Below are 10,245 nucleotides of genomic sequence, written 5' to 3' on the forward strand. Positions count from 1 at the left end.
CCTGCCAGGTCACATGGCTGTCTGCCATTCCAGGTGCTCAGAGGTGACTCTGCCCACCCAGGAGGGCCATGAGCAACTCCAGCAGTGCCTTGGTGACTGAGTTTGTCCTGCTGGGCTTCCCAGAGCTGTGCCACCTGCAAGGGCTGCTGCTTGGGTCATTCTTCACCATCTATCTGGTGACTGTCCTGGAGAACCTGGTCGTCGTGGGAACCATCTGTGCCAGCCGGCAACTGCACACACCCATGTATTTCTTCCTGGGCAACCTGTCAGTGCTGGAGACCCTCTACACCTCAGTCACCGTCCCCAAGCTGCTGGCCATCCTGGCCGGGGCCAGAGCCATCTCCTTCTCCAGCTGCCTCACGCAGCTGTTCCTCTTCCTCTCTCTGGGCTCCTCAGAGTGCTTCCTCCTGGCCACCATGGCCTGTGACCGCTACCTGGCCATCTGTCGCCCACTACATTACCCGGCCATCATGGACTCCCGGCTCTGCCTGTGCCTGGCCCTCAGTGCCTGGCTTGGTGGCTTCCTTGCCTCCTGTGTGTCTACAGCACTCATCGCTCACCTCAGGTTCTGTGGCTCCAACATCCTCAACCACTTCTTCTGTGACATCTCGCCCCTGCTACAGCTCTCCTGCTCTGACACCACTGCCATTGAAATGCTGGACTTCGTGGCGGCCCTGGCAGTGCTCGCAAGCTCCCTGCTGGTGACCGCCTTCTCCTACGCCCACATCCTGGCCACAGTGGTGAGGGTTCCCAGAGGCACCGGCCGCCAGAAGGCCTTCTCTACCTGTGCCTCCCACCTGGTGGTGGTGGCAATCTTCTACACCACCACCATCTTCATGTATGCCCGACCTCATGCCATCAGCTCCTTTGCCCTCAACAAGCTGGTGTCCGTGGTCTATTCGATCGTGACGCCTCTGCTCAACCCCCTCATCTACTGCCTACGAAACCACGACATCAGGGAGGCCCTGGCCAAACTTATCCGGGCCCCCAGCTCCTGAGCACAACTGTAAGAGGGATATGGCTGACCCCTCACCTGCTCTCCTCCCCACGCTGTCATCCACAAGTGCAGACAGCAAGGGCTTCTCTCGCTCAATCCACTCTGAGTCAGAGCTGCCAAGAGTACAGTGGCCATGAGCAAGCATGTGAAGGAACAAGAGTCAGAGGCCTGGAGACAGACCTGGCTTCCAGAAGCTCTCCCAGCCAGTGTCAGCACCGACCAGGGGACAGCTCCTCACCCCAGAGCCTGTCCAGCCAGCGTCAGCACCGACCAGGGGACAGCTCCTCACCCCAGAGCCTTCCCAGTCAGCGTCAGCACCGACCAGGGGACAGCTTCTCACCCCAGAGCCTTCCCAGTCAGCGTCAGCCCTGACCAGGGGACAGTTCCTCACCCCAGAGCCTGTCCAGCCAGCGTCAGCACTGACCAGGGGACAGCTCCTCACCCCAGAGCCTGTCCAGCCAGCGTCAGCACCGACCAGGGGACAGCTCCTCACCCCAGAGCCTTCCCAGTCAGCGTCAGCACCAACCAGGGGACAGTTCCTCACCCCAGAGCCTGTCCAGCCAGCGTCAGCACTGACCAGGGGACAGCTCCTCACCTGGGCAGCCAGACTTCAGCTTTGCAGAGTCCAACCAGGGGGTCAGAGGAAGGCTGCTGTCCAGAGTCACTCCCCTGACACCTGGGGTTAGGTTCTGGGACAGGGTGAAGGCCCCACAGGCCCAGGCAGCACCACCTAACATGGGGCCACCCTCCCCAGAGAGAACAGTGTCCCCTGACTTGGAACTGGAGAGGAGATGATACCACAGTGCCTCATTTTCTGCCTTTCCTTTCTGGTGCTGAGGGCAGAAATTCAAACACTTCCTGTCGTTGGTCAGGACGAGGTCAGCTCTCACTTGATTTCTGAGTTTTTCTTCACTCCAATTCCATTCACTACCTCAGAGCCCCTGGGGGACAGGTTCCACGTGTCCCCGGGATGCGTGGTGAGGCAGGTGCAGCTCCACGCAGCACGAATGCGTGCTCTCATGACTTTGAGGCTGTGCTATCAGGCACATCCAGATTTAGAATAACTACCATCTTGGTAGATTTACCCTCTTACCAGTAAAATGTGTTTTCTTTATCCAAGTAAATTTCTTCTGCCTTAACAGCGAAGGTTTTTTATTATTATTTTTGACAAGCAGAGTTAGTGAGAGAGAGACAGAGAGAAAGGTCTTCCTTCCATTGGTTCACCCCCCAAATGGCTGCTACAGCCAGCACGCTGTGCCAATCCGAAGCCAGGAGCCAGGTGCTTCCTCCTGGTCTCCCATGCAGGTGCAGGGCCCAAGCACTTGGGCCATCCTCCATTGCACTCCCAGGCCACAGCAGAGAGCTGGACTGGAAGAGGGGCAACCAAGACAGAATCCGGTGCCCCAACCGGGACTAGAACCCGGGGTGCCGGTGCCACAGGCAGAGGATTAGCCTATTGAGCGGCAGCACTGGCCATACAGCGAAGGTTTAAAGTCTCCTTTGATGTATGTGGCTGCAGCTGCTTCCCACAAGCCAGTGTGTGTAGGACCTGCTTGTTCATCCGAGCCAAACGCCGGATGCCCCGCTCGGCTTCTGGCACCCTCTGCTGACAGCTCTGCGGTGCTGGCGCAGGGACCCGGGACACTGTGTTTCTGAGTTGCCAGCTGTGCTCTCCCTGGGAAGGGGCCTCTCGGCTTCATTTTGCATCTTTTGGAAGCCACTCAGGCTCCTGAACTTCTGGAAGCATCAGGGTGCGCTTGTGTTTGGTTTCCACAGTCGTGCTTGTGAACTGTTCACTGCACTTGGTGTTCGACACACTCCTCAGATTCACTGCTGCTTCCCTCATCGGCTCCCTGGGCAGTCAGCACCCCTCAAACGTGCCCCTGCCACCCCCTCCCTCCCCTCTTCCTTTGACTCCAACATTGCACCTGCCACACCTTCCCTTGGGGTCCCCACTGCTTCAGCACCCTCTCCGCCTCTTTTTCCTTCTAATCTTCTGGTTGCTAATTCTCCCTCTAGCTGTGTCTAATCTATTTTAAACATTTGTTGTTGTCATTGTTCTAGAATTTCCATTTCATTCTTCTCCATGCTCAGTTTCTCCTGCACCTTGGGGGCTTCCTCCCCTGACCCCAGCAGGCAGTGTATGCTGTGCTGATGCCATGGGGGGTGCTCTATCCAGCATCACCACCTGAGACAGCACGGCAGCCACGGTGCCTACACAGCCCCAGATGCTTTCCTTGTGCTGTGGGTGGGGTCCCCACAGCCCCTCCTGGCAGCAGCTGGCAGCACTTGGGGAACCTGGTTTGCTGGTTTCTGGCAAGGGGTGCCGGTGCAGAAGTAGGTTGAGAAGTGGGAGCGTGGACCTCTGTGCCCCTCGGGGGTCCCCCCCCCACAGGAAGCCAGTGGTCCTTGCTCTCCTGGGTTCTGCAGAAGCTTCATCACACAGGAGTGAATGGTGACACCGCTGGCCTCTGTCCCCTCCACAGAGGTGGGAGTGGACCAGAAGTCCCTACCCTGCAGTCCTGCCTCCGTCCTTCCTGGGACCCGCCCACCATGAGGCTGGCCGCCGACTCATTAAAACAAGCCAGGAGGCAGGAGGGCACCAAATACCTGTCTCACAGGACCACAGCGCCCCCTTGTGCACCCAGAACTCGAGACCAAGGGCTCACTGGAATACAAGGTTACCGACCCAGTCCAGATGGGCCCTGAGACGCTTGACCAGCATCACGGCGAAGCAGGCGGTGCTACAGTCTGCAATGCCTGCAGGTTCGAGTCGCAGCTCCGCTCCTGATCCAGCTCCCCTAACGCACTTGGGAAGGCAGCAAAGCATGGCCCAGGTGCTTGTTCCCTGAACCCATGTGCAAGACCCACGTGGAATTCTGGGCTCCTGACTTCAACCCGGCGCAGCCCTGGCTGTTGCAGCCATTTGGGGAGTGAACCTGTGCATAGAATCTCTCTCCCTCTCTTTCTCTCTCCCTCTCTCTTTCATTCTCTTTCTGCCACTCTGCCTTTCAAATAAATAAATGGAGAGAGAGAAAGGAAAAAAAGAAAGATGTCCACAGACCTGGAGCATCCTTGAAGGGAAGCTGGGGAGGGGTCCATGGTTTGCACGGACCCCAAGCTGGCCGCAGGGCAGAGGGGCAGGGGCGTGAGCGGAGCACACTTGCAGCACAGGAGGCCTGGAGGGAGGGGCTTGCTCTGCACCAGGTGCATCGGGAGCTGGTGTGGTGGCACCTGGGGGTTGTCCACTGGGGTTTGAGTCCACGTTTTAACATAAATTCAGGAACAAGGAATGGGATTTTTGTTGGTTTGGTCCACGGCTATTAACTGAGCAACTCCCTCATGTGTGCCCCTATCCTGCAGCCCTTGGGGTACACTTGGGGCATCTTGGAATTCCGCTCCCTGTTGACTCAGCCAGGACCCCTCTTGGGCATGGACGGCCTTTATAGGGTCTCAGGTGCACCTGTACACCCACTTGCCTGCCATCACCTCTGCCACTTTTCCAAAATTATTTTAGGCCCTTATTTTCCATACAGACTTGAGAATCCCTTGGTTCTATGTTAGTTTGCTACTACCATAAACAGCATAAACAGCTAAAGCTGGGGCTGGCACTGTGGTGTAGCAGGTAAAGTCCTGGCCTGCAGTGCCAGCATCCCATATGGATGCCAGGTCAAGCCCTGGCTGCTGCACTTCTGATCCAGCTCCCTGCTGATGGCCTGAGAAAGCAGCGGAAGATGGCCCAGGTGCTTGGGCCCCTGCACCTGCATGGGAGACTTGGAAGAAGCTCCTGACTCCTGGCTTCGGATCAGCTCAGTTCCGGCCATTGCAGCCATCTGGGGAGTGAACCAGCAAGAAAATGGAAGACTGACTCTCTCTCTCTCTCTCTCTCTCTCTCTCTACCTCTCTCTCTGTAATTCTCTCAGATAAATGAAGTGAATCTTAAAAAAAAAAAAAAAAAAACTTATGTTCTCACTGTGGGGCCTCCTTCCATGGTGTCCCATCCTCACATGCTACCCCTGTGTGTCCCTGTCCTCACCCCAAGGCCCCTAGTCAGGGGGCTCAGGCCCAGCCTAGTGAGCTCATACCCCCCAGTCACACTCCGAGGCCCTGGGGTTAAGACACCAACACAGAGGCTGGCGCTGTGCTGTGATGGGCTAAGCTTCCATTGGCAACACCAGTACCCTAGGTTCCAGCCCTGGCTGCTCCACTTCTGATCCAGCTCCTTGCTAATGGCCTGGGAAAGCAGCAGAAGATGGCCCAGGCCCTTGGGCCCCTGCACCCATGTGAGAGACCCAGATGAAGCTCCTGGCTCCTGGCTCCTGGCTCCTGGCTCCTGGCTCCCAGCTTAGGGGGATGAGTGCTGAGTGGCTCAACCACGGCGGGGCCCCCAGCAGCCTCCTTGTCTCCTGGGAGTCAGCTGAGCCAGGCCACCTGCAGTGACCATCTCTCAGTGTCACCATCACAGCTGTGCCGGGTCCTTCGCTACAGCCCCTCAGCACCCGATGGGCCAACACCTCCTCCTTCAGCCCAGAAAGGAGAGGATTTACTCTCCTGTCTCCCCAGGACGCCTCCTTCTGCCTGTGGTCAGCGCCCTGCCTGGAATTCTCATCAGGTCCGAAGGTGGGGGGGACACTGAACCACCTGCTAGGCCAGCCCCCCAGAGCAGGGAGCCCTGCCACTCCCAGCACTGCCTCGCCCAGCTCTGCCGACAGGGGTTCAAAGCTCCCTGCTGTCCACACCCACCCAGGAAGAGCTTTCTCCCCAAGCCTCCGCCACCACTAATCAGAAGTTTGTTTTTTATTCCCAGAATGTTTTTGTTTGACTCATCCAGGAAGTCAGACAGAAACTCACTCGTCATTCATCAGATGTTCTGGACACTTCCATGTGGGAGAGCAGAGGTCAGCAGCAGCACCCACACACACAGACAAGGACCTCAGGCCCTGAAGGGCTGGGGCAGCGTGGCCCATGTGGGACCCAGCAGAGGGGCTGCCCGGAGGCCAGGTGGAGTCAGCTGGGGGACAGGGAGCAGAGGCGCCCAGAGCACATTCACCCCATAGCCACCTGTGTCACCTGAGCGCTGATCAACAAGTCAGGAAGCCAGAGCCCAGCTGGGCAGGAACCGGTGATCACTCAGCTTGCTAACCCCTGAGGGCCCTCGGGTCTGAGCAGTGGATATGGCAGGGAATGGCCTCACCGAGGGTCCCCGTGGGGGCACAGCAGGGCTGCAGAAGGCATCTGTAGCGCCAGGCCGAGGAGCTGCCCACGGGTCTGCCCTGAAAACGGGACCAGAGCTGGCGCCAGGGCAATGCTGGCCGCTCAGGCGCGCGGCAAGGCCCCTGCGGAAAGCCTCTGCACCACCCGGCCCCGCTCTGCTACCAGAACTGAGAATCCGCGCCCCTGGAAGATGGCCGGCTGGCGGAAAACACGCCTAAACGCCCCAACAGCAGGCCTAGGGACGACAGGGGTGCAGGGCACGGGGCGGACACCGCGAGCCCCAGCCTCAGTCCCCGGACCCAGCCACCGGCTCCCTGCGGTAGGGGCAAGGGTGTGGGAAAGTGGGGAGGGGTCGCCGGGAGCGGTGAGGGCACCTGCGTGAGGCTGACGCGCGCGGGAGCGCGCGGGCTAGCAGCGAGGGCGAGGAAGGGGCGGGCGGCGCGAGGGGCTGCGCCTCCCCCGAACCTGCCTATCTCTCCTCCCTCCTGTCTCCGGGGATGCGCCTCCGTTCTGCCCGCCCCATCCTAGGGCGGAGGCCTCGCGCAGACCCCAGGCACCCGGCTCCGTGCTCCGGAGAGGGGCTCGCCACCGCCCGCCCCTTGCCGCCGGGCCGCGGCCCCTGGAGCTACCGAGGCCCGCGGTGGGTAAGGCCCAGTGGTGGGATCCGGGCGGGCCGGGAGGCTGGGAGAGGGCGGGCGCCTGGCGCGGAGAAGCAGCAGCGGCCGCGCGGATCGCCGCGACCCGAGCCCGCTCAGCCCCGCCCGCGTCCCCGCTCCCGGCGCCAAGGGAGGCTGGAGAGCCGGGCAGGGGTGGGAAGGGACCATCTCCAGGTCCGGCCTGCGCGGTGGGTGAACGGTGTCCCCAGCCGGGTCCTCTGCGCCCCGGCGAGGCCCGAACCCAGCTCTGGCCCCGCGCCCGGCGCGCGCCACCAGGGCCTCTTCCCGCAGGCTCCGAGCCAGAGAGTCGGGCGCATGACCCCTTCCAGGGACACCCGCGCCAAGTATGACCGCCGCCTCCTGAGCACTCGCGCGCAGGCTGTGGGGCTCCTTTCCCGGCTGGAGCGCCCCAGCAGCAGGCGCCCAACACCACCATCCCAGGCACTCCCCGCACCCCTGCTCAGTAATGGACCCCCCCAACCCCAAGTGAAAGCCCCCCCATACACCCTGCCCTGCGGCTCCCTGCCCCGCCTCCACCCCGCGCGGAAGCTAAGCCCCTCCCCGCTCTGCCCGCAGGCTTCGTCGCCAAAACATGAACTGGACTGCCGCGACGTGCTGGGCCCTGCTGCTGGCCGCTGCGTTCCTCTGCGACGGCGGCGCGGCCAAGGGAGGCCGAGGCGGGGCGCGGGGCAGCGCCCGGGGCGGGATCCGCGGGGGCGCTCGCGGGACCTCGAGGGTGCGCGTGCGGCCGGCGCCCCGCTACGGCTCCTCCCCGCGCGTGGCGGCGGCGGGGGCAGCAGCCGGGGCGGCAGCGGGAGCAGCCGCGGGCTTGGCCGCGGGCCCCGGCTGGAGGCGCGCGGCGGGGCCGGGGGAGCGCGGCCCGGACGAGGAGGACTTGGCGTCCGGAGGTAACGGGACGGGCGTTTACAGCTACTGGACCTGGACTTCAGGCGCGGGATGCTCGCGGGGCCCGCGCCTCTACCTGCTGCTGGGTGGCGCCCTCGCCCTGCGGTTGCCGCGGCCCTAGGACAAGCTGACTCCGGGCCCAGCTCCAACCTGGCCCACGCAACCCGTATCCCGGTAGTCCCACCCCAGAGGCCCCCGGCGCTGAGCGTCCCTCCCCTCCACTGCCCACCCTCTTGCCCAGGCCCGTCACGAACCTCCACCAGGAGCCAAGATGTTAGGGTGCTCCCAGCCAGGAAGGCAGGTGGCCCTGGGAAGAGCAGGCACCAACCCGATACCCAGACCCCTGCTGCCCTGGGGCACCCTGAACACAGGAGGTGCGGACTGCACTGACCTCCAGGCAGAGACGACCTCCAGTAGGGCTGGCGGTGCCCCCAGGGGCTCCCGGGCATCCCTCTGGCAGACCTCAGCATGTGGGCAGGACAGGGGAGAGGCTCAGCCAGGCTGTAGTGGAAGGCTCAGGGGCCTCTGCCCTCCCAGAGCAGGTGACCAGGAGGGTCTCAAGGCAGGCTCGTCTGAAACGTGGACTGCCAGGGCCCCCGGCACACACCGTGCCCACCTACAGAGGCTGCTGTGCCAGCGACTCCCTGCCCCCAAGCACTCAGCTCTAATGTTCATTTCACTTCCCTGGAACTGCTGGCCTGTGCTTGGACCACAGCGGCCCACGAGACGTCTCCCTGAGCATAGCCCAAGAGGCTCCCACATCACCAGGAGCAGCCCCTTTCCTAAAAGCAGGACCAGCCTGTGCCAATGGGCCTGAGGCCAAGTGCGAGGTCCAGCTGAAAGCCTAAGGCCAGGCGCTCATGCCCTCCAGCAGGCTCTGGGAGGCGGCCGCAGTGGGGCCCAGGCCACAGCAGGTGCAGGGTGATGTGGGAACCAGCCTTGGCCCAGCACCACAACCACGACCATCACCACGGTGCCTGACCATTCAGGGACATGACAAGGCCAGGGCTGATGCCCCAAGTGGCCTCCCAGAGGCACAAGTACGAGGCTCCCCAGCTCCTGTCCCCCGGCCACTCTGAGGCAGGATGGGCAGCCCACGGCCCTGACCTCACCTCTGGTGCTGCAGGGAGCGCCTGCCCTCACTTGGCTCCTGGGACCCAGCCCCTCACCCCCACCCCCGGAACCACGGGGCCTGGAGTCAGCTGGTAGACACAGCCTCTCCCCAGCTGGCTGTGGCTCTGGACAGGAGGGGCTCTGAAGCTGCCAGCTGGACCCTGGGCCACTTCCTCCTCCAGGTGCCAGGACCCTGAGCTGCAGGCCAGTGCCCTGCCCTGTCCCCCTTGTGGCCAGCGCCTGGTGCCATGGCTGCAGCTTCTCCAGCCCTCCCAGACAAGCCGGATGCTACCCACAGCCAGCACCCAGGGACTTACACAGGGAGACCCCGCCCAACAACTGCACAGCACAACTGCAAGCCGTCAGTGTTCCAGACCGGTGGAAACACCACTCTCCGGTGACAGTTTTGCACAGCAGCCCGACATCAGCATCTGGCACAGTCGCGAATCTGAGCACCTCCCTCTCCCCTTGCTGGCCAGGGCAGGAGGACCAGCCAAGATGCTGGCAAACCACCAGGTGGCCAGGCCACCTACTGGGCCGATGAGGCCGAAGGAACTGGCGAGGTCCAGGCCCCAACACCACCCCACCTCCTTGCTCTTCTGCCGGAGTGCAGGCTGCTACGAAACCAGGGTCCCACTGTCTGGGGCTACAAGGTGCTCGCAGGCCTGCGGACTCTGCTGTCCGTGCTGACCCTCCCACCTGCAGGCAGCAGGGAGGCTGAGGCCCCAGGGCACCCAAGGGTCCCCATGTTCAGAGGCTCTGTCTGCTCCTGTGCACACTTCATAGTAACCTTGATCGTGAAATAAACTTGTGCTGGCGACTGGAGGACTGCTGGCCACAGGTCACAGCCGAGCCCCCACCCTGCTCCCTCCTGGCTACCACTGCTGGGTGACGTGCACAGTGACAGGGCCCACTCCTGGGTGACACGCACAGTGACAAGGCCATCACTGCTGGGTGATGCACACAGTGACAGGGCCCACTACTGGGTGATGAGTGCAATGACAGGGCCCACACTGCTGGGTGACGAGTGCAGAGACAGGCCCACACTGCTGGGTGACACGCACAGTGACAGGGCCTACTGCTGGGTGACACACACAGTGACAGGGCCCACTGCTGGGTGACGAGTGCAGAGACAGGCCCACACTGCTGGGTGACGAGTGCAGAGACAGGCCCACACTGCTGGGTGACACGCACAGTGACAGGGCCCACTGCTGGGTGACACACACAGTGACAGGGCCCACTGCTGGGTGACAAGTGCAATGACAGGGCCCACTGCTGGGTGACACACACAGTGACAGGCCCACTGCTGAGTGACGAGTACAGTGACAGGGCCCACTGCTGGGTGACACGCACAGTGAC

General features: G+C 62.3%; 2 protein-coding genes across 3 annotated transcripts; both read left to right on the forward strand.

The window, feature by feature from the left end:
• Positions 1–1,133, forward strand: LOC138845271 (olfactory receptor 6Z7-like). Its single transcript, XM_070057041.1, has one exon. It carries the CDS (start codon positions 69–71, stop codon positions 996–998), a length of 930 nt encoding a protein of 309 aa, XP_069913142.1. The 5' UTR covers positions 1–68; the 3' UTR covers positions 999–1,133.
• Positions 1,134–6,593: 5,460 nt separating this feature from the next.
• SPRN (shadow of prion protein) lies at positions 6,594–8,029 on the forward strand. 2 transcript variants are annotated; one of them, XM_051824363.2, is made up of 2 exons: positions 6,594–6,851; positions 7,444–8,029. In XM_051824363.2, exons 1-2 carry the CDS (start codon positions 6,709–6,711, stop codon positions 7,892–7,894), a joined length of 594 nt encoding a protein of 197 aa, XP_051680323.1. In that variant the 5' UTR covers positions 6,594–6,708; the 3' UTR covers positions 7,895–8,029. The 2 variants fall into 2 exon arrangements, with proteins under 2 accessions (XP_051680323.1, XP_008268877.2); XM_008270655.4 differs by having other exon boundaries at positions 6,715–6,855.
• The last annotated feature ends 2,216 nt before the right edge of the window (positions 8,030–10,245 follow it).

This window comes from Oryctolagus cuniculus, chromosome 15, assembly GCF_964237555.1.
Source record: "Oryctolagus cuniculus chromosome 15, mOryCun1.1, whole genome shotgun sequence".
Taxonomy (NCBI): domain Eukaryota; kingdom Metazoa; phylum Chordata; class Mammalia; order Lagomorpha; family Leporidae; genus Oryctolagus; species Oryctolagus cuniculus.